This window comes from Saccostrea cucullata, unplaced genomic scaffold (assembly GCF_032062105.1).
Source record: "Saccostrea cucullata isolate Sc308-1 unplaced genomic scaffold, CSIRO_AGI_Scuc_v1 ctg83, whole genome shotgun sequence".
NCBI lineage: Eukaryota > Metazoa > Mollusca > Bivalvia > Ostreida > Ostreidae > Saccostrea > Saccostrea cuccullata.
Genome location: NW_026929751.1, coordinates 89,932 through 114,722, shown reverse-complemented (window position 1 = coordinate 114,722; position 24,791 = coordinate 89,932). Strand labels below are relative to the sequence as shown.

The following is a 24,791-nucleotide window of genomic DNA, read 5'->3' as shown; positions in this document are numbered from 1 at the left end:
AGATAATGACATATAATTGAAATATAAATGACTCTTTTTTTATTTGCATATTTATATTAATTTTTTCCAATTTATTTCTTAGTACACAAAGAAAATTATTTAAAGTTTATTTGACTTAATTCAAAAATTATAATCTTATTGCAAATGACATATCATTATATATATTTTTTGTTTTAATATCTTCCAACGTCGAAATAGATGGGCTTTTGGATGTTGGTATTTTTATTAAACTTTTGGGTAATTAGCCATCCCCCTTCTTGATAACTCGTACGTAAGATAACCAACATTCAACCAATGTTCCAGATATTCTAAACCATTTAAAGTAAGAAGTTAGATTGAAACGATAACTTCTGATTTTTTTTATTTCATAAAAAATATTCCAAGGTATTTTAACAAACGGCTGTCTTTATATATTAAACTCATTCAAACGACAATTAATGGAACGAGTTACCAAATTCATGTGAATCCTGGCTTGGTTGTGAAACTGCGGGATAAAAGCATTATTGGAGTTTTTCTCCGCTGAATTAGGTAAATTGTCTGTAAACAAGACGAATTATTATATTAAGGAAGGTTCTGAATTGTTGTAAAGAACGTTAAGAGTGAAGGTAACGAACAATGACCAGTCAAGTGACTGATCGACTGGTCACTATCATCACCCTTGATCATTGGCGCTTGGTTTCAGGATGGTGTATATGTGTATTATGTGTTTTTCTAGGTGTGTCTGAATACCCTCATAAAAATAAATATAAAAATTCGCTGTAATTAGCACGTTTTAAAAATGTCATATTTACTGTTTATAAACAGGTCCAGTCCAAAGACTATTTCTACCTACGTAGCTATTAATAGCTACACAGGTATTTAAATCTACCCAAAGTAGCTATATTTACCTACTTTTTGTATTATCTGCATTTTGTGACCAAAAGACCAAACAGCACAACATGGTGAATACCATATATTTTGATACAGTCACACTATTGGTGAATACGACAAAATTTTGGCCAAAATATGATTACTTCCTAAATCTTCAATTTTACATTAATTTCTATGCAAAATTGTTAATTTCAAAGTAATCATTGTTTGGACAAATTTTTGTCATATCCATCATCAGTGTGACTCTATCAAGAAATATGGTATTCACCATATTGCACCGTTTGGCCACAAAATGCAAGTAAAGCAGAAAGTAGGTAAAATTAGCTACTGTGGGTAGGTTTAATTACCTACGTAGCTATTAATAGCTACGTAGGTAGAAATAGTCTTTGGACTGGACCTGATAGAAAGAGTAAAGGAGTGTCACTCTCTATCTTGAAAATCAAGGGTACCTCGGTTTACACTTATTTTCATCTATATCTACATTTTTCCTACTGGTGTCGGGTGAGGTCTAGCTTCAATAATGATCTATTAATAGATCCCCTACACTCTATGTAAAAGTGAAAACGGAGTCATCGTTATTATTTAGATTTAAAAATAATTGCCTGACATAGACCTGTATCAATAATTGCCTGACATAGACCTGTATCATAACTTTATCGGAACTTTGGTACTGCTTTTTGAATGGCTAGGATAAACCTAATTAAACTGTGTTAATTCACAGGAGACAGCAGTTTTATCACAGGAGCCGGCAGTTTTATCAATAAACCAATTAAAACATAACCTGTGAGCTTCGCAAGTGAAGCTTTACTTAGTCAAAATAACAGATGCATGTGACTCAATTCATGTCAGTTGATGTGTCCCACCTGATTTCTGGTGCAGTCCCCCTCTTATTCTAATCTAACATAAACAACATTTCGAAAAGAATCGGCCCCTATGAGGGTTTTCCTGTGGCGTCACGATTCGATGTTGAACTGAGCTTGGATTCCCCTACATTTAAATATTTAAAAAATAAAAAAAATATTCAATCAATGAATTATTTGTGTTTTTTTTTTTATATTTTTAAAGCAATAATATACCAATAAATGTTTTTAAATGAAGTAAAACTTACCTAAGTCAATGAACACATTTTGAATATATTGTTACGCCACAGGAAAACTGTGACATTGGTTTATCGATAAAACTGCCGACTCCTTTGGTTTTATCAGTAAAACAATGTAAACAATAACAATGCATTTTTGGCAAATTCTGCTTTTACGCCTTATTTAGTCAAAATAACAAAACAGATTCGATTCAATACATGTCAGTGATTAGCCCACCTGATTTCTTGATGTCCCCCTCAGATTCACCGTTATTGGCTGTAAAATCTATCATAGATAACCTTCTGAAAAGAATCAGTAGCCATAATGATTTTCTTAAAAAATTTGCTATGCGCTCATAGCTCACAGGTTATTGTTTACAGTGTTTTATTGATAAAACTACCGACTCCTAAGTTTTATTCTACAATTGTTGTAAAAACGTTTGTTGGGAGATAGTTATATGAATCTGTCAAAATATCGAAAATAAATATGTAATAATTATAATATTTTTTAGTTTGCAGATTAATGGTGCCAAATCCATTGCTTGTACTCTGGCCCATATGAGAGATCAATAATGCTGTGTTTATAAGTTGATTGTATCCTTGCTTGCACAATAAGGTGTGGAACCACTTTCATACAAAATCATCAATATTAAGTAATTACATATTATTATTGATAAGGGATATCTGTGTAACATCTGTCACAGCATAACTTACAAGAACTTGCAGTCCAAGACAAAATGAGTCACTAGAACTCCAAGTCTAAAAGGAGTTACTGGAACTCAAGATGAAAACTTGAGTTCATGGTGTCCTTCACAGTAGATTATAATTATGTACTTTGTATAATGTATACAACTTTAAATATATTAACCTGAGTACAATCAAGCTAAACATTAATTTAAAGATATATTTGTGTAAAAAATGATTTTATTATCATACAAGCAGCAATATATATTTGGTGTTTCTGTTGTATTTTAAGGTTGATTATAATGCCATTTATGAAGTAATTTATTTAGATTATTTTTTATAGAGTAGAGAGAGAGAAGTTAATTAGGACAATGGACGAATTCAAAGAAGTAAGTGGTTTGGGCTCTTTCTTTCTCTTATTGATGATTCATAAAGAGCCTTTTATTATATTGTCAGGATTTTTTTCAAATATTGACCCTGAAGAAAGGCTGGATAAAAAAAGAAAGAAAGAAAGATTGGCAGGTTTTCACTGTAGTTTTACACACTGGTTTTGCAAAAGTTTAGATTTTATTGAAATAGATGTATCTTTTTTGAAACACATCTCTTAAAGTTTGTAATATTGAAAAATAGCTTTCCATGACCACCTACAATTTCTCATATTAACAGAGATGACCCCTGAAAATTTTAACAGTTCAGTTGAAAGTTGAATATGCCAATGACCAAATGTGATAGGGCTCTTTTTTACATGTAGATATTTACTCAAGCCAAAGGTAACCATACAAAAGCATTCTAGAAAAGAATTATTTCTTATGTAAAGAAATATATGCATTATCAAAGACTCTTTGCTTGTAGTATGAATTACAACATTTTTAAGAACGTAAATACCATAAATATCAAGGTTATTGAACTTAAATTATGGTATATTGACACTTGTTGGTACAGTGTACATACAAGTATGTACCAAGCTTACAAAGGCAGTTTTAGCCAGTGAATTCTTCAGAATTATGTATTAAACTAAAATATCTTTTTCATTCATACAGCAAACCTTTTATAATTTCTTATGCATTGGAATATTTTCTTAGTCTAGAATTTTGTTTTGTGGATGGATTTCAAGCTGTACAATCTGAGAAAAGATGTAAAATATGTAAATACGAGGGTTGTTGTAAAAGTTCGTGGACAACTGTCATATCTGTTTTATTTGACGTCATATGTTATCCAAATTTGGTAGAAATATTTTAACAATAAATCCAAATGATATGTATTAATTTTGACAAAATAATACCATTGATAAAAAACTTATCCAGATTTTAAAAATGCAAAAATCGAATCGCGGATCAGGTCAAAATTTAGCCAGTTACAGATAATACAATAAATAATGTCTATAGTCATATTCTCTGTAAAATGGAGGAAAAACGATAAACTACCTAGAAATTCAAATTAAGAATTGTTACATCGATATGTTTACCGAATTATGGTTTTATATTTTGCTTTGTTGAAAAGAAATTAACTTGAGAAGATAAATAGTCCTTATTGAAAACTACAAATACGATGATGTTTTAGAACGCCACGGAGCAGCAGATACCGAAGCAATTTTGTGTTTTTCTCAGGAAAAATCCTGAAAAAACTCTACAATGATGAATGAATCAAGAAAATATGTCACAAGCGAGTTGTACATGTGTGTACAAATAGTGCAGGCAATATTAGAGTGACAGAGACTCTGTATCGGATGAGGATGACCTGTGAAGAAACGGTTTTACTGTAAACATCTGAACAAAACTTTAAAATTTGAAACGTAAATGAAATACAAAGGCGCTTCGGAGTTGCTTATCCTGTGAAAGCAGAGTTAAGTACTAAAAGAAATTAAAACCTTAACAAAGGAAATTATACAATGAGATCAATTCTTAAAAAAATAAATGTCAAGTATTAGAAAAAGAATTTAATGAATGGGCATTGGAATATTCTGTGTGATATGTATAGGTATGGTATCCATTATAAATTCTCGACGCTATACGTTGACGTTACATTGACGTTTTGTTGCTCCGCGGGTACAAAACATGTTGATTTTAAAATGAAGTAAATTTATTTGTGTTAAATCGAATGGAATGAAACTTCAAACATCAACAAAACAATTATTTTTACATATTATAATGTGCTTGTTTTAAATTTCCAGTGAGTAATATAAGGAAGATGGACATCGTCCACGAACTTTTCGAACAACCCTCGTATATATACACTGTAAGATGGCTATTTGCATAACACAAACCACTTTGCAATCAATTGAAAACCTTGAATGCAGAAATGCTATATGTATATTTCAAGTATTTTTTTTTATCACAGACAGCTAACTTTATATTAATATTTTAACCATTTAAGCAATTAAGACAAATAAAATATGTCTTGATAAATGTTACACAAAATCTATCTATACATGTAATTTAAGACTGCATTTTTATAAACAAAAATAAGCTAAACTTGATACTTACATGTTTTTTACATCATGCATTTAAGTCTTGTAAAATATAAGCAATATTAGAAATGCATTTTTTAATATTGCTTTATAAGCTATAGTATATAAAAATATGAGGATAATTTGCATAAAATTTAGAATGTAAGTCAAGAGTATTGTTAATATCTTGCTAATACTGCTACTGCAGCATCTAACACAGCTAGCTAGTACCGAAAACCAGTACATGTATAAACTATAAAATTTGATAAAAGATGTACAATTTAAATTTGTTTGAATGAAAAGAGTAAAGATAAACTGCAACTACTTGAAATAATATGAAATACATATTTCCATCATGAATGTGTTGTTTACAAAAATTTTTAAAATGTATATAATTACTACTCTCTTTTCAGTTTCTGAAGACATGCAAAAGTTACATAAAGAAAGAGCCATCCCTTATCAAATTAATCAAGAAAAGACATCGTGAATGCAGTGCAAAATACTTACGGTCCTCAGAATTTTATAACAGTCTACAAATTACTCGTGCACAGATCGAAAGTAATCCCAAAGAAATCTATCTCTATTTAAGAGATTTTCTAAAAGAACTCAAAAATAATAAAATAGATGAGAATGAGATGAAAAGAAAAAGAGATAATGCATCCCCAGCTGAAGATCATCATGAAAGTAAGAGATTCAAGCAAGATGAAGAAGGGAAAGAAGAAGGTTTTTCTTCCACCTCTGCTGTTGAATCGGGAAATGTCTGTGAAATTTCAGAAAGAAGTGCTAAGCCTGGAACCTCTTTGGCAACCAAATTGAAGGATAAATTTGATAAATGTGAGGAAGGTCAAGGTGACACAGCTAATGAGGGAGGAGAAATGTGTGAGTCTGACCCTGAAATTCAAATAGAGTCCCTGGAAAGTTCCAGTGAAGAAGAAGGTCCAAAAATTGTGAGAGTGTCGAAAGTTACGAAAGAAGCTGTTGAAGAAAAACATCTCAAAAAGGCGCCTAATGAAGAAGAAGATGTTGAGGATGAGATTTCTAACAAGGGGAGGTTATCACAAGATGAGGAAAATGCTGAGGATAAAATTCACAACAAACACTCTGTGTTACTAGAACAGGTGGAAGATTTTGAGGTGGTGCTAAATGAGGATTATTCAAATGGCAGTACAGGAAGCTCATTGGTCAATTACAATATCTCAGGAACCAATAAAGACTCTGCTTGTGATTCCACTGTTTTGGATGAATCTGACATCATATTAGGCAATGTAGAAAAAGTAGATGTGGAAAATAGTGATCACACTTTGGCAAATAAAAGACACTTTAACCTAGAAAAAGTTTCAGAGGAAAGCTCAAATCGAGGAGATGAGAAGGTGTCTAAAAAGTCAAATGAGTCATCTGCTATTGATAAAGAAGAAGATGACAAGTCTGAATCAGCAATGGATAAATATCCTGATTCCACTACCACAGAACCAACAGAAAAAATTCAAAGTAAAGTTCCAATAACACCAAGTAAATATAAAGATGTTTTCCAAAAGCTGAAAACTACTGCCAACAAGGTGAAAAGTCTTCCAGTGTCACCAAAGCATGCAGTTTACTCACCTGACAGTAGCTCAAAGGTGGAAAGTGGTAGCAATGTGGAATCTCACAATATAGAAGCAATGGATATTGAAGAGGATATACATCCATTGCAAGGGAAAGACATAAAGAAGGATGAAAAAGATGATTGTATTGCAAGTAAAACTGAAAATCAAGCAAAACTGACAGGTTTACATAAACTTGAAAAGTCAAAATGTTCTTTATCACTGAAGTGCAAAAAGAAAGATCAGCAGACAAAGGATACTTTACATAATAAAGATTCTTGTGACAGTGAAGAGACAAATCAAGAGAAATATATTGTAATTAGCAGTAGTCAGGATACTGATGAAGATGTTAGTGAAAAACCACAGTGTGCAAGAAAGCTCACAGATGATTTCTTTGAAAATTGTTCAGAGAGTCCGTTGAAAATTATACATGTAGCCTCTGGAACTGCCATAGAAGCCATGGATTCTGGTGAGGAGCAAGAAAAAGAAATGGAAGTTGATTCTGTAAGCAGAGGTGAAGAACAAAAGAATGTCACACAGGATGAAAGCAAAACCAGTGATGTCATACAGGAGGAGAGCAAAACCAATGATGTCACACAGGAGGAGAGCAAAACCAATGATGTCACACAGGAGGAAAGCGAAATCAGTGATGTCACACATGAAGACAACAAAACCATTTCTCAGAAGAAATTAGAGAAATCAAATTCCAGGGAGGAAACTAAGGAAGAAGGAACAAAACCAGATATAAAATGTACTGATGATGAACCATCAACTAGTGCAGAAGGAGGAGCTAAAAGGGAGAAGAAGGGTTCAAAGAGGCAGATTGAAAGACTAGAAAAACTGCTGAAGGTAATCTTTTGACTGATTAAAAACAATTAGTTTTTTGGACGCAAGAACAAATATATATAAAGTTTCTCAGTGTGTCACACTTTTAAGTTACCAGTATGAGTTACATTGTAGTTAAAAATACTTTTAGAGATCACATATTGATTTATGTATACAATGTTTGAAATTTGCACACTAGGACAGGATGATAATGTTTAACTATTACAGGACATTCGAGACAAGATTGAGGCATTGAAAGAAACAGAAGTGGACTTGGATGATGAAGATTCAGCCTACATCATGGAGGAAAAATACCAGAAAAAGTTTGTCAAGGTGTGGAACAAACTTTGTGAGATCAAAGAGAGCAGCACCGACACAGGTCGACCAGTGGAGAGGAAATTCAGATATGAAGGTAAAATAAAAATAAACACAATTTCTATAGGTCTATTGAAATTTGAAATACATGTTTGAAGGTCACTGAAACAAATCAGATAGTGAACCAAAAAATATTGATATGAAGGTAAAATCAAATAAATTGATATAAAGAGAAAAGAATTTTCATATACATGTAAAAGTATGAAGGTTATATGACACATAGGTTGAATCCAGAGAGGAGAAATTAGGATATCCCTTGCAAAATGATAACGGTAAACATTACTTTAAAAACCACAGGAAGGTATTGAGATACTCAAACAAAATACATGTAAAAAGTAACATACACGTAAGAATAGGCAGTTAGTGATTAAAACCTGGATGAACATGGGTGCGGAAGTTTAGAAACTCTCCTATTCCAAGCAAGGGTTAGAGCAAGTAGAAATTTGCTGACTTTGGACAACAAAGCAGGGATGAAACAGAATTTGAATAGGGTGCAGAGCACTGATACAGGGGAAATATGTATGCAAGAAAAATGATGTGTATCAAAGAGGGGAAAAATCATAGATTTAATATATTTAATCTTAAGTTAAACTACATCATTTAAAGACATAAATTTATATTTGTGCTATTTAAAACAGAACTAAGTATACTAATTTAATATTTTCTTCATAGGCACTCGTTATCCAGAGATCAACAAGAAAATTGAAAAATTTGTGAACAAGACTAAATGTTTTCCAGACTATCATGATGTCAAAGAGATAATCATCAGTGTCAATAAAAGCAAGTCACTCCGCATAAAGTAAGGCTGGGAATGGTGTAAGGAAAATCTCTCTTGAACTTTGAATATCATTGTAAAAGAAAACATCAGTGCTTCTTGCTTTCGGTCCTGCTAGTACAAAATTATAATTTCAAAGGTTTATTTCCTGTACATTGTACATGTATTATAATATGCAGTTACTAGCTGTCAAAGGTAGTTATTTCTAAATCTGATGGTGCAATTGATAAAAAATTTGTAAACAATTTTGCCCCATTTTATTTGCGACGACTTTAGTTCTGTTTAAGAAATTATGCTTTGTTAATTTTCGCGATCAAGCCTTTTGGCCCGAGTTTTATAGACAGATACATTTTAAGGACCGGTTCGCGGCGAGAAATATTCGCGATTACAGTATCAACTAGGAAAATTTTTCCTGTATATTGTATTATAGTATTAAATGTTTGAAACAAATGATTATCAAGAAAATGTACATTAGTTACTACTGGTAATATAGTATTCCCAGATGAAATAGGACATAAGTCTTTATTTAGGTTCAGGGGTTTAGGATTAAAAGGCAGAAAGAAGATCTAAACAAATCTTACTTCATTACTAAATGTTTCATTTTGATTTAAGCATACCAAGCACAATGAAGTCACATGACTGTAGTGAATAATTTAAATTTTCTAGGACATCAGCCATTGACCGACTTGCCAGGGAGGCCTTTGCTGATGTGGGAGATCAACTCCAGAAGAGAAGAGAGCAAGATTTCCAATATACATTTCTTGGTCACCTCCCTCCAGAAAAGAAAGTAGTCAGGTAGAGCTTTTTTCATTTGGAAATATGAATTTTAAAATACATGTATGTTTTGTTTATCATCAAATTTATACATATACCAAATGTTATGCATTGAACTTACACCATGTTTGAATGTCCACTTAATGTTTATGACACCTTATTTTCATGAGATTGATATTTATAAGTGAGACAAAATTTTTATGAATGTCAGTGATCACTCTATATAAATAGAAATGTAAACATGAAATTTTTATAGCCTTTTAATGTTTATGAAAAATAAATTCATCATGAATAAAAATTTATCTGCAATATATCATTAAATAATATCCTTCTTGAATTTTTTTGTTCCATATAAAGTACAAGATAAATTATGTTTGTATTGTATGTATACACTGTATGAGTACAATTTTCATACAATTAACACACAGAAATGAAGATGACCCAGCCTATGATGATAAAGCTCTACAACTAAAGCTGGAGGAAAACAAGAAGATTTCCAAGAGTCGCCTGAATGAGGTGCTAGAGAAATACGTCCAGAAACAGGAGAGGAGAGACGAGGGGGAGGATGATGAGGACGACACGCAAGAGGAGGAGGAAGATACCCAGGGGGATGAGGAAGAGGAGGACAATGAAGATGTAGACGTCCCAGAAATGGACCAAAGTAAGGACTGTTAGGATACAGTTATTAATGCAGATGTACTGTTTTATATTGAAGATTTTGTGTCACATGCATAGCAAAGCAGATACTTTTATGTTGTCTCATTCTTTTTCCTTTTATTCGAATGCCATGCAACAAAGGCATCATCTCTACTCAAGCTATCAATTCTGTATGTGAAAAAAATATGAAAATGTTTCCTTCTTTCATCATAATTTACTTTTAGTTCTGAGTGAAGAAACTGTTCGCTTGCTATGTAAATGTACATTTGTAAGGGGCATTTACATCCTTATTTTAAGTCAATAATATATTCTGTGCCACTGAATGCATATTTAAAAGACATATCCAATTTACAGGTACACAAACTCTACATTCTAATGCAATTGTTTTGTAAAACACGTTTTGATTGGCTAATGCACTGATGTTTGAAGCAGTAAAACGAGCATAACGAAAGTGAAAGCTTTTCATTGTGACGTCATAATAGAGTGACGTAAAAACAATGCACCTGACATATTTGGGATAACAAAACTCAACCAAATAAGACGTAAACAACAAACAAAATACATAGATTGCATTAGAATGGGAATAACCATCTTCTAATTTGGTATTTGCAACCGTTAATGCTGATTTAACGGTCGCAAACATCCGTTTTACCGGCTTCGCTTACGAGTCGCCGGTAAAACTCAGCTTGTGACCGTTAAATCAGCATTAACGGTCACAAATACCAAATTAGAAGATGGTTATTTCCTTAATGTACCTTTCCCACTGATATTTTTTTTTTTTAGATATTCTCAATTTTAAGCCATAGTACCATTATATGTTCTTACACAAAAAATAGTACACATTCCCAGGAGTTTTGACCAGATAAAAATGTTGAAAATGCTAGACTACCTAAGTATTTTTGAAGAAAAATTAATATAGTTTAAGCTGGACTTTCCCAAAAACTTTGATTTAGAGGAGGTGTTAAACAGGCATCATAAAATTTCAAAAAGGTCCACCATCCTTCATCGTCTCAAGCCACGGTCCGGAGTCCGCATATAGCTCTCTCCTACCTGTGGCTGCTTGAAAAACTTTGATTTAGATTGTGAGGTGTTTTTGTTTCCATCGCAATTGAAATCAACAATTGACGTCAACAGTTTACATAAAATTTCAAAAAGGTCCACCATCCTTCAATCATCAGAATTTTAAATTTAAACAAGGAACAAGAATTTTGAGTTCAAAACTACAATGTGTATGTCCTTAAAGACAATTGAATATGTTGGATTAAAAAAATGACATTACTTTTCTCTAGAAATTTTGTATGTTAAATCATATCTTAAATGAATTTTACACAAAAGAAAGATCTAAAAATGCTTATATTGTTTTTGCAGTCATAAATGGTGAATCTCAAGATGGAACCCTGGACAGTAGCATTATCAGTGAGGAAAGCAGAGAATTAAGTCTACCTTCAATACGTACGCTATTGTTCTGTTGAAAAATTAAATTCCTGTTGTTTATTACATTTTTAAAGACATTTGAAATATTTAGTTTTTTCTTAAAACAAATCATTTATCATTGGAAAATCAGAATTAAAATTTTTAGGATTGAATAATGTACAATCTTCTATTTTCTCAACAACTTAAAATGTTCCTTTTAGGTTCTGAAATGAAGAAGGAGAAACCAGAGACAGGCAAACAGGAGCGATACTCGGAAGCTAACGTTAAAGGTAATATCAGGAGATGGAACTGACTGGCATCTTTATTTCTTTTTCATGCCATATGTCATTCAAACTTGGCAGAGAATATCCATATGTAAATGGAATTCATATCAGATGAAGGGTTGTGCAACCCTTTTGGGATATTTATGATTAGTAAAAAGGTGGAGCAATTTTAATTCTTTAGAAGGAAACTAGCTATGAAAATATGATACCCAATGTCATTGTAGACCAAAATAGAAGTTAAATTTAAGCTAGGCATAAATGTAAAAATGGAGCCTACACTTTTGTTCATTCATAGATATCTTCAATCTGTTTCATGAAGTTGTGGGTTTAGCTTTTTAATCATAAAAGAACTAAATTAACAATCTTCTCATTTTTTTGCCAAAACATTGCCAATTAAATCTTTTTAATTTAACTGCCATAATTTATATTGCAAAAATTAATGGGAGTGTCCAAGTGGTATAGAGTTTTAAAAAAGAAAGTCAAATCATCGGTAAGAATATTGATGGAGAGGAAGGAAAGGTTTCACTGGAGGTTCCTCTTTGTACACTGTATTTTCCTTTCATCAGAGGTTTGGGAACCAGTGACTGTAAAAGATGAAGTGAAAAAGGAGAAAATAGATACAATGAATGCTTTTCCTGTTGTCCTTAAGCCAGTGGATGATGATATTGTTTGTATTGATGATGATGATGACGATGTGATGGTGGCACAAGAAGATTTATTAGACTTCTCTCATAAGCGAACAAAGCAGAATACCAAACATGAGGCTAAACCAGGTTTCTGTTATGTTTTTTTTAACATTAGATTACCAAATATATGATGTACTTCTAGGGAGAAAAAGTATGTGGAGGGTAAAATTTTGATATTTAATGAAAGGAGATGGGTGAACATGACGAGCAATAAGCCCGTAGAGCAACAAACATGAAGGTGAAAAATTAAATCTTTATTATATCAAAATTTTCCTTAATATTTAATCTATCATTAAAGTATACTTTAAAATCTCTACAACTTGCAAAAATCTCATGAAGATTGGAGTTATTTGCCTATGAAATATTATACACACACGAAAGAGGACAAAACAAGTAATTTTTTCATACTATAACATTATTTTTCTATATGAGTGGGTCTTCGCTCCATTTTTTTGAAAGTTTACCTCAAAGTTTGCTTACAAATATGCATATTTTGGTTACCAAAATTATGGAACAAAGACCCAATAACATTAGAAATATAATTTTATGACATAACTTTCGTATCTTTTCAAGAAATACTTGAAGTCCACTAAGTCAATGGTCATATCACAAACATGATTTAAATGTCACTCTTCATCAGGACTTAAGTAGCATATTGGTTAGCGTGCTAGTCTCCATAGAGAATGCTACTCAGGATTTTTATATTGGTTAGCATGCTAGTCTCAATAGAGAATGCTACTCAGGATTTTTATTGCCAGGGTTTGAACCCAATGGATACCATGTTATTTTGTTTTTGTAAAAGAAAAAATTTTAACGTAAAAGAACAAGATATAGTTTCAATACAAATTAAGCCCTATATTTTTCTAAAATATGAAAATTATATAAGAAATCAAAATTCATTCTTTCTGAAATCATAGGAATTTCCTGCAGTAAGAATACACAAATCGTTTGTTAGCTCACCTGATCTGAAAGCTCAAGTGAGCTTTTCTGATCACCCATTGTCCGTCCGTCCATCTGTCTAGCTGTCCGTCTGTCCGTCCGTCTGTAAACTTTTCACATTTTCAACTTCTTCTCATGAACCACTGAGCCAATTTTAACCAAACTTGGTACAAAGCATTCTAGGGTGAAGGGGAATTTAAATTGTTAAAATCAAGGGCCAAATCCGCTTCCAAGGGGAAATAATCAAGAAAATAATAAAATAGGGTGGGGTCATTAAAAAAATCTTCTTCTCAAGAACCACTAGGCCAGAAATGCTGAATCTGATGTGGAAGCATCCTGAGGTAGGGTAGATTTTAAATTGTTCACATCATGACCCCCGGGGTAGGGTGGGGCCACAATAGGGAATCCAAGTTTTACATAGAAATATATAGGAAAAAAATTTTAAAATCTTCTTTTCAAGAACCACTGGACCAGAAAAGCTGAAACTTATTTGGAAGCATCCTGGGGAAGTGTAGATTCTAAATTGTTCAAATCATGACCCTCGGGGGTAGGGCAGGGCCACAGTAGGGAATCAAAGTTTTCCATAGAAATATATAGGAAAATTCTTTGAGAATCTTTTTCTCAAGGCCCACTGGGCCAGTAAAGCTGAAACTTCTGTGGAAGCATCCTGGGGTACTGTAGATTTCAAATTGTCTAAATTATGATCAGTGGGGTAGGGCAGGGTCACAATATGTATTACAAGGGGGAAATCTAATAAAGAACAGAATGATCAAAGCTTCTTAGGTGAGCGATGTGGCCCATGGGCCTTTTGTCTCATATGACCTCCTAAATGCTAATTGTGACATCATTAACTTGTGCATTTTCCCATATTTTCTTTAAAAGTTGCAGAAGACATCAATTTTCAGTGGAATTTTCTTTCAGAAAACATACTCGACCACTGTTGCCCAGAAAAATTTTGAGATATATGATTTTTCATAGCAGTTTACATAATATAATTATCCAAAAATTAAAGTGATCGACGGTGGTAGACACTATTTTCTAAAGGAAAGTTAGAACAGAAATGAGTCATTTTGAGGCTTTTCTGCATTAAACTTAGAAATGTACCAAATTAGTTAAGTCATATTTCCAGAAAGGTCCTCCTTCATCCCATATTCTTTAATGATTTATCATATTCATCTACTCAACTATTGTTAAAGCCAGTTTCATAACTTTTTAAGAACATTAAATTTTTAGGGCACAATAATATTAGTTACACAGTCAGTTAGTGACCTAATACGGATTCATACAGGGTGTGAAATGGAAATCCGTATTGGGCGAGGCGAAGCCATTTCACACCCTGTATGAATCCGTATTAGGTCACTAACTGACTGTGTAACGAATTTATCCCGCTGAAGACCTTTTTCGATTTTAAAAAAATATTTGCGCATATTATGAAAATATTATGTTTTAATCCAATAACAATCAACATAAAATATCATTACAGTAACAAGAAATTTAACTAAAACTACCTACGTAAACCGTTTCTTAGCCGCCATTTTTATTTACAATAACAATGCTTCGAACGGAATTGCGTGCCCGATTTTCATATTACTCCTCGATGGAGACGTAATACGGAAACGGAGACGTAATACGGAAAATTTCAGGGCGTCACGTGATTAGCTTTTATCCAATCAGTAATCGACAAATTTGTCTGAAGCGGGATAAAGCTCTAACCATACCTTCTTTTCCTCAGAAATTTTTGTTTATCATGATTTCATAAAAATCAATAATGAGAACTTTACTCTAAATACTAAATTCACAATTTGAATAAGATTCTTATATATCTGAAGCTAGTGGGCTTTCTGCACGCTAAGTTTATCATGATTTCATAAAAATCAATAATGAGAACTTTACTCTAAATACTAAATTCACAATTTGAATAAGATTCTTATATATCTGAAGCTAGTGGGCTTTCTGCACGCTCCTTTAATTTGATTTCTGATTTTTTTCATTTGGTCCATTTCAGATGAAATTAAAGAGAAAAAATCAGGAGAAGTACCCAACATCATACAATCTCTTCACAAAGAAATAATGAATCAGTTTTATTCTATAAAGTCCAGCATAAACAAGGGCGAAACTCTCTCTTCATCGACAGTTAAACCAGAAGTGTACACAGGGAAGAATTTTGTGGAGAGAAAATTTCCTAGTTATCAGGTGAAGAACAATTCAGGTGTTTCATATACAGCATCATCTAAAGTTTTGTCAAAAACCAATCAAAACAGAGCCTCACTTTCACGGACCAATGATTCAAGAGCCTCATGTTCAGGAAGTAGTGACAAAAGAAAGGGAGGTGAAATTAATGATTTAAAATTTGTTCATAGCAAGAAATTACACTCCCTTTTAGTGAGCAATACTGAGAAAAATCAAAGGGAATTGCAGGATAAGGAGATCAAGTTTATACCACTGAATAAAATGGGGGAAAAATTGTTAGGCGAATCAGTTAACCCAGAAAGGGGGAATCAAAGGCTTGACGTACCACACACAAGTGAGGAGAAAACCAAATCAGACCCTGAAGAAGTTGTCATATACCCTAGTGCTGGACAAAAAATTGTCAATGTAGGTGGAAGGCATCCCCAAATGTTTAAAAAAGGTCACTCTAAACCTTGTAAAAATGTCAAATCTCGAAAAAGTGCTCCATGGAACCATATGGAGGGGACAACACCTGTACTTCTGGATATAAGTGATGAGAGTTCAGCTGAGGATGAACCAGTGTTCAGTTCACATACAGAACCAGTTCAAACCTCATCTAGTTCAGCACAAGGGATTTCTGCATCACTAGGTAGAGTTTTGCAATGGACAAATAGCTCTGAAAAAGGGAATAAGTTAGGACAAAGTAGTAGATTATCTCATGTAGGAGGAGAAAGAAAACATGTTCCCTCAAATGCAGTAGTGAAAGTTCTTAAACAGGAGGAAGACGATGATATTATAATTTTAGATTAGTGTGTTCAGATAGAGATTTCCTTAACTCAGACATATATTGACAGACAATTATCAGAGATCTCGGTGCAAAAAAAAAATGAAACTACCAGTACTTAGTAAACAGCTGAAATAAGAACTGATCTAATGTATTTGATTATGAGATCTTAGATTCCTTATGACAAATATATATATTTTTTTTCTATTTATTTTAAGCAGATATGTTGATATGCTTGATAATACATTTTGATACATTGAACATAAACAGAAAACAATTATGATTGCTTTTACATTGCTTACTTATTATTGTATTTGTTATTTACATGTACAGTGTATATTTATTTCTTAATTGTTCAAGGTGCTTAAAGCAAAATGAAAATTTTATTAATGTTTTTAAATGTCTCTAGAAAATGTAGTTTTGTACTCATATTTTGTAAATTTGAATTTAAGTTTCACACTCAAAACTTTGAGTGATGAATCAAGATGTACAAAAAATTAATTAAGCCACTAAACAAGGTTATTTGCAAATGCATTGTTTACCATAAGCGTAATTTCATAAATTTATGAGTGAATATGTGTAAATTAAGATTTTATGTTCAGTTCGTTTTTAATTCTAACAAAATTTCCAAGACAAAAAGGTTTATTCTGATTTCTTAGCCATAGAATGTCTAATTTCTGAAAGACTGCCTTGAATATGTCTAAGATCACAAACGGTTTTCTCATGCTTTTCTGATTTACTGTTACCATGATTAGGGGTGTGATCTCCACTACTAGTTCTAAGTTTTTTTTTCCACTGCCTTCTCAGATACAATAGATTTTCTGACAATCATAGGTACCACTTCTAAATCTAACTAAACTAATTATTTTGGCTTTTATGTGTTCTCTGTCTTGTGTTTTTTGCTAGCTCCAGTTTTATCAGCCATTGTGAGTGAATTGTGCTTGAATATGATTTCACAACAAAGATAGTCTTAATTTTAAAGAGTCTTCAAAAATCCAAAACTTATGTCGCACTCTTGGATTGAGCTATAAATTCCTTCACACAACATTGTACACACTTAAAATCACAAAGAAACAGTTTTGATGATAGAAGATGGAGCCTAATATTTTTGGTCACTCCCAGACTATCATCTGACAAGAACTCTCCTCATTATTAAAAATTAACTAAGTACATGTACTTGTATATAGAAATACCTCATTGATTTTATGATATCCTTTTAAATACTTTGCAATCATGTATCAGGGTATCATTTTAATATTGTGTGAATACTTATATGTCTTTTTTTTTGCAATGTGCATTTTCAAATGATCTGTGCTTGTCATTGCATTTTATTATGAGTCCTATTGAAAAATTTTAAAACAACTAAAGTTGGAATCATGTACTGAAAAATTGCATTTATATATAAGAGTCGCAAATCAGTGTTTTAAATGGTACTTTACATCATCAGATTATGAATGGATCCTATTTCTTACAGTCAAATGCACTAAATTATAGCTCATTGTATTTTTTTTAATGAATTTTAATTACAGGGAATATTCTCAGGAAAAGCATTTTTTTTAATCTGAACATTTCAACTTCATAACAAGATCATAACAAAGTGTGTCTAGTCTATTTTTATGCCCCCCCCCACCCCCTTTGAAGAAGGGAGGGTGTTTTGCTTTGCTGCTGTTTGTTGATGGGTCGGTCTGTTGGTCCACCAACAGTTTTCATTCATTTTCTTTGCAGAGGTGGCTTGTGCTGAATATGAAATTTGGTAAAGAGATTTATCATAAGAATATCTAGGTCAAGTTCTGTTTTGGTTGTGATCGAGCAATCTCTGACAGAGTTATGCCCCTTGGACTTAAAAAAATGGCAATTATTGGGGTGAGGGCATCAGTGTTTTACAAACATATTTTGTTATATATCATTTGACTTCAAATTTTACTGACAGGAAAGATTGGAGGCTCAAAGTCATATTCATGTTAGTCAGTCAGCTGTATTGTCAGTGAAGCATTTACTGAGGGTTTTCTTGCTTAAAACATGTATGTTAACTAAAAATTTCAATAAATGTGTACATTTTTTTTTGAATTGTCGTGATATATTTAGATTGCATATTACAAAAATGCTCTGTACTTGAAGGTATTTTTTTATGAATAAATATTTATTGCTTATATCAGTAATCTAGAAATAAAACTAATTTTAATAATTATACATCCTTACAAACTATAATGAATTCATTTAACTACTAGGTGCATAATCATTTCCTTGGTTAACAAATTCCCCATGTAAATAAACTGCTGGAGAAAAGTACTTCAAAACAAAGCTAAAAATGATCACAATGTGATTACTCTGTTGGCCAAGGGCAAGTAAGCGGTGTGTATTCTTTGTGCTGTTTGATGGAAAATGGTGGAAAATTGTCAACAATATGACTGAACATCTTAGCATGAGATATCTCATTCATGATTCATTTTTGCATGGCACAGTGGCTAAAACTAAAATCATTTAGGAACAGTAATGTTGCTTCTGAGCTCAATTAAGGAGATGGGAATAAATCCAATGCCATATACTCCTACCTGTTAGTTTAGTACAGCATTGAAAACATTAAACTCTCTCAGTTGTTGATTAAATGGTTTTCGGCAGAGTGGTCAAATATATTATGCAATGTTGAACCAGTTCAGAGGGATATGAGTTGATATCTAGATAAAATAGATACAGAAAATGATGTAAAAAGATAAAAATTACCTCTTAAATTCAGTAACCAAAGTAATTTTTAAACAACAAAACACTTACCCCTAGAATCAGAGATGGGATCAGATGCAAGGAAGATGAAAGCATCCCCTTGCAACCGATCATACCTGCCATGAGTCTAAAGGTAGACACTAATCCGTACTCGATTATGATATAAAAGCAAACAAGAGTATAAAGATTTTCTCATTAGATTCCAAAGAATCCCCTGAACTTCGGATGTCAATCTGATATTTTCCTGTTTCTCCCTGACATTCTCCAATATAAAACCCTGTCATTGTTAAATAAATGAATCTATAGCCAAAACAAAACTGGAAAATTTTCAAGATTAAGCTATTTTTAACCCTTAAAGCAATATGAGCAACATTTTTGCAAATTTTATTTTGCTGTTTAAATGTGTTATTATGATACATAAATTGTATGTAACTTAAACCTTTATGGTCAATTGGACTAAAATAAAGCAGAAGAAAGACTTCTTTACACAATCCAATATACAGTTTTATATAAGAAATCATTATTGTACAGGACGACAGTAATGTAATTTTGATTCAATCGAAGCTTGTAATTGTTCTTCCATCGAAAATACGAACAACAGAAGTTTATCAACGTCGTGGTTTCTGTCATTGAAGTAGTTATTTACAATTTTGCTACAAAAAATTCCGACACCAAAGTTGCAGCTTATATATATTGCTTTAAATACCAACAAGAACATATTTTAACCACCTTATTTGGGTCAGAAATGTCAGGGGAAGATGGGATCATCAGAGACTTAGTTCGGGGACATCAGAACGTCAGGGGACATAACATTACCTTGAATTGATGAAATGCCGTTGATAGATGAAGACTGACCACATTAAGATTTTTCTTTTCTGACCGTGGTTTAGGTACCTATAGTGAAAAAATAAATATACAGTCACTGAAAATGTAATACCAATGGAGAGGTGACAAATGATGGAAAAAATATTAGCGTGAAATATAAAACGTATCAATACAGAGGAAGGGAGTTATATTCTATAGACAGGGGCATCATAAGGTAAGAAATATATGGAGATAACAAGCAGTATTCAAGCTCAAGAGTCAATAAAACAATAGAAAATAGGAGCGGAGCAAACACGGACCTCCAAAACATTAGAGGTGGGTCAGGTGCCATGGAGGAGTGAGCATCCCCTGCCTACCGGTCTTGTGTTCCTCGTCACGATCGGGAAATAAGTTAAAAAATCCGTCGTCAATTCAGTGTGTAAATAATGGCCTAACAATTAGTATGAAAAACGTCAGTCCTCATTTGACTCAATGATAAATTGTATTTTCTGACAAGATCATTGTATCGACCATGGAACTAACGAAATTATGACTTAAAACGAGACTATTGATATTATTGTGTTGTTAACTTGTTTGTCAATAATCAACCTCGTTTTAGAAATTGTACATACGTAGAGCATGCTCAAAAATATGTATCGAATCAACTGAGAGATATAAACCCCGTATGCAGGTGATGGAGGTATATTGCTGCATAAGTAAGGGAAGATGACGATTGAAAAGTTAGTCGTCACGTTTATAATACCGGTGTGAAGCTTGATTGTTAGATTAACGTCTTTTTCAAGTAAAATATTCAAATATGAAACAGATGTGTCAGACTCTGGTATCTTTAATCTCAAGCTCACCGAAATATATCGTATCGACATAAGAATGGAAATAAACATTATTAATTGACAATACGTCGTCGATATATCTAAATTTCGTGTTGAAAACCGCAACAAATGTTTTCTTCTTTTCACGTATAAGATTTTGGACAAGTTCTGCTTCATATGAATACAAAAATAGGTCTACTAATAACGGTACCCATTAGAATTCCAATGGATTGTTGGAAGACCTGGTCTCCAAAAATCACACAGATATTGTCAATCTGAGAAATCAAGCATCTTTTGATGTCAACTTCAGAATACTTGATGAACAATCAGAATGTTTTTAACAAAATAATTTTGCAATCTGACCAATGACAAGGTAATCAAATTCACGAGTTCCATTTTTATTGAAAATGCAGCTGTCAATGGTAATAAAAAGCCTGGACTTTAATTTATCGTGGGGAATGGTTGTGTATTAAGTTGAAAAGTCGTAAGTTTTTAAGCTGTTAATTTTGGTAAAGTCTTGTGATTTCAAATTTTCCAAAAGTTCCTTGGAAATTTTAAGTATCCACATCTGATTTACAGCACTTTTCTAATATACTGTTGCACAGCACTCTTGAAGTTTCTCCTTCACTACTGTTACATGTAATATCTTAGTGAGGAGTAAAGAAAGAGGCTTGGTTGTACATTTACTGAAACCCGCTATGTGTCTCTGTAAGGATTTTTATGAAGTTTTGGAATCCAATATAGATATGGTAATTCAAACTCAATTTGGTTGTTTGGAATATTAAAAACATTCAAAACTGACATATGATTTGAAGAATTTCTTCCTTAGAAATGGAACCATGAGTATAAGTTGGGTTACCACTTAGTCTTGTAGAATTAAATCCAAGTTCTAAAATACAATTTATACAATGAGCCTTACAAACGAAGACAATGTTGTTACCTGCTTTGTCAGTAGGGATCAGTACCTATTGATCGTTATATCTATTTTTCACTTCTGGATTATTGAAAACAGAAGGAAAGAGATGGTTTTCATATTGCCTCTCAGTGTTTTAATGCGCGATTGTATCGCAGATCTGATACATTTAATCCATTCTGACAACGTCTTCTTGTTCACATCTGGCCCATCGCCTGGCATAATTTTCTACAGAATTCACAATATTTACGAAATTCCGAAGGATCGGGGTTCCCTATCCTAATAGGATCTCATTATTAAGGTCCTCATTATTAAAATTTAATATATCTACGTAACTAGTAATAACCTCATTATTAAGGTCCTCATTATTAACTATATTTACGAAACCAGTAATAACGTGTCTAGCAGGACTATAGTTATAGGGTGAAAAAGAACATGAACACAAAGGAGCTAGGATTATGTTTCAGAAATTCGATATCCAGGTCCTATATACTACTTAACATGCACTGTCATATATATATATATATATATATATATATATATATATATATATATATATATATATATATATATATATATATATATATATATATATATATATATATATATATTTAATTTGGACTGCAGCATTCTGTTTATATATATATATATATATATATATATATATATATATATATATATATATATATAGATATATATATGCATGTGAAAACTTTCTATATTAGTGAAAGTGAAGGATAAAATGATAACAGAAACCCGAATTACTAAATTATTTTGGAATCTCTATCGCGAGAAATCTCCTTTTATTGGCCTGGACTTCAACGAAAGGTCTATATAATAAATATAGAATAAATTTTCTAAAATATTCTCTCATAACAGGTAGAAATGTCCTGATTTTGATTAAAGCAACTTTTCTTATCATTGAGTAAGTTTAATTTAAACTGCTGCAGAAATGAAAATTGAGATTGTGCGAGTGGTAATCAGAAATAAAAAAAATATTTGCTATAAAATGTTACGACATTAGGCAGTACACGTGTTGTTTGAAGGCAGGGCTCCAATAGGAGACTCCGTGAACGCCTGGCATATATAATTCTTTGTTAATTTTCTTCAAGACTATATAATTAGAGCATTAATATAAATACACAGCATCATAGTCAAATCCGTGATACCAGGGGTAATTACAGGATATGGCAGGAATCGATAAATATATATAAATAAATGGTTTTGAATTAACAAGTTTATGTGTGTATTGTAATTTTAATATACATGTATATTTTATGTGTGGAAATAGGTCAAGACGTTGGCAAATTGTCTCAATGAAGCTGCAAGATTGTTTCTATTACTTGCACATATTATTCAAATGTATTATTTTTAAGATTTGTTTCAGTATATCAACCGAAATAATTATCTATCAGGATATCATTTATCATTTTGAACTTCAGTCACTCCTATCACTTTTTCTGGGTTAAGCTGCGCCTTATCTTGTCATTAAACATTGATAGAAGACATAAGGTATGGCTTGATTTTTTTCACATTGCAAAACACAGAATGATCGTTGTTTTTTAAACGTGAGACGATTTTCATTTCACAAAGGAAGAAAGCATCATTGCGTTGAGGGAACAACTATGTTGCGTTAATTCCTTTGGTCCAAAATAATTTGATTTGATTTTTTTTCTTTGCATATTTACAGATATGTTAGCATTGTTTGCCCTGATTTCATTTGTTGGTGCAGCAAGGCAAGTCTTAATTTGAAATCTTTCTTATCACTCTTTCTTTCCTCTTATCATAATTTTTTCATGGACACATACTTTATGTGATAATTTTTTTTAAATATTGATTATGCAATTCAGCTGACGCAAATTCAATAAAATTACTTAATTTTTTCAGACATTAATGAGTCTAACCATGTTAAAAACATGCAAGATAATGCTAGTTATGTAATTTTAATGGAGTAACAGCCATATGCGTAACCTCCCCGTGTGCAAAATATGAAAAGAAATAAAGTATTATGCGTTGGAAACATGTATTTATGATAAGATTTATAATCCAAGTTTCTCTGCCAAAATTTTTGAAACTTTAATTCACAAAGATTGCACTTAACGACGTTTAACCCCCCCCCCCCCCAAAAAAGAAGATTTTTAGAGATAATTATAAGTAGATGAGTTTTATTATAAATGCACAAAGTAAGCTATACTTTCACTTAATTTACACTCGTGAATTCAAATTTGAAAATCAATTGCAAGTCTCTCATTAACAAGAACACAAAAAATACAATGATCGGTAAAAATTATATATACATCTGTTTATTTGTTCACTGTAGTTTACGGAACATTGGTAAATTGTAGACAATTTTTCGGAGTCTGGGTTACTTATTTTTATCATGCAACTATGGAAATGTGTATTCTTTCTTTGGAAGCTGATTGTGATATATTGTCTATTATACATCATAGTAGAGCCGTGAATATAAAGAGTATCATGAGAGTTCTGTGGTTTATTCTTTGTAAACTGATGAGAAGCACCTGCATGCAAGACTTTTGAATTGTCTTTAAAAACATCAAACCAATATTAGAACTATAGATTGGAATGGGAAACAACGTCTCGTGTAAAATACCTTTCCATTATTGTTGTGCAATAAAACGTTTGTGACAGAATTATACACATTTAGCCTTTTCTTTGCCATTTTTTCCTTAATACTGAACCTGTTTTGCCAAGTATTGAGAACTTAACAATGCATAATTTTACAACAATTTGCAAACAATATTTTGTATTTTATGAAAATTATATAACTTTCTTTTACAGAAACAAACAAATTACCTGTATATTCAAAAGCAAATGCTGAAAGACCCACTCACATACAGACAGACACTCACATACAGACACACACTTTTATTTACTTAACGAGATCTAGATGAAGAGAATATATTTATATATGACAAAGAGTATTAGAAAATCTAAACCTATGTTCATATATTTAAGTATTTGTTCGAAAAATTGACCATAAGGAACATTATACAATGTATGTAGTTTGTTGGATTGTTTCTATACATATTACATTATACACCAAGATGTGTACACAGCTAAATACAAGTCTTCTTTTTCGATAAATCTATGCTTATTTTGTTTTGATAAATAGCATCAGTTAGCATTAAGATGTGTACACAGCAAAATACGACTCTTTTTTTCATTT

The 24,791-nt window shown here is 32.1% G+C and overlaps 1 protein-coding gene across 2 annotated transcripts; it reads left to right on the top strand.

Moving 5' to 3' along the window:
• The first annotated feature begins 459 nt into the window (after positions 1-459).
• LOC134282131 (neurofilament medium polypeptide-like) lies at positions 460-18,390 on the top strand. Of its 2 annotated transcripts, XM_062764580.1 has the most exons (13): positions 460-528; positions 2,461-2,527; positions 2,976-3,021; positions 3,384-3,402; positions 5,492-7,507; positions 7,712-7,895; positions 8,531-8,657; positions 9,300-9,428; positions 9,836-10,068; positions 11,433-11,516; positions 11,699-11,767; positions 12,328-12,534; positions 15,392-18,390. In XM_062764580.1, exons 5-13 carry the CDS (start codon positions 5,714-5,716, stop codon positions 16,363-16,365), a joined length of 3,801 nt encoding a protein of 1,266 aa, XP_062620564.1. In that variant the 5' UTR covers positions 460-528; positions 2,461-2,527; positions 2,976-3,021; positions 3,384-3,402; positions 5,492-5,713; the 3' UTR covers positions 16,366-18,390. The 2 variants fall into 2 exon arrangements, with proteins under 2 accessions (XP_062620564.1, XP_062620563.1); XM_062764579.1 differs by lacking the exon at positions 3,384-3,402.
• Positions 18,391-24,791: the final 6,401 nt, after the last annotated feature.

Bases quoted from the DNA above. Each gene is read 5' to 3' on its own strand.
- LOC134282131 (XM_062764579.1), top strand. The intron at 8,658-9,299 runs GTAAGGCTGGGA...TAAATTTTCTAG, and splicing joins AGCAAGTCACTCCGCATAAA to GACATCAGCCATTGACCGAC. The intron at 11,768-12,327 runs GTAATATCAGGA...TCCTTTCATCAG, and splicing joins CTCGGAAGCTAACGTTAAAG to AGGTTTGGGAACCAGTGACT.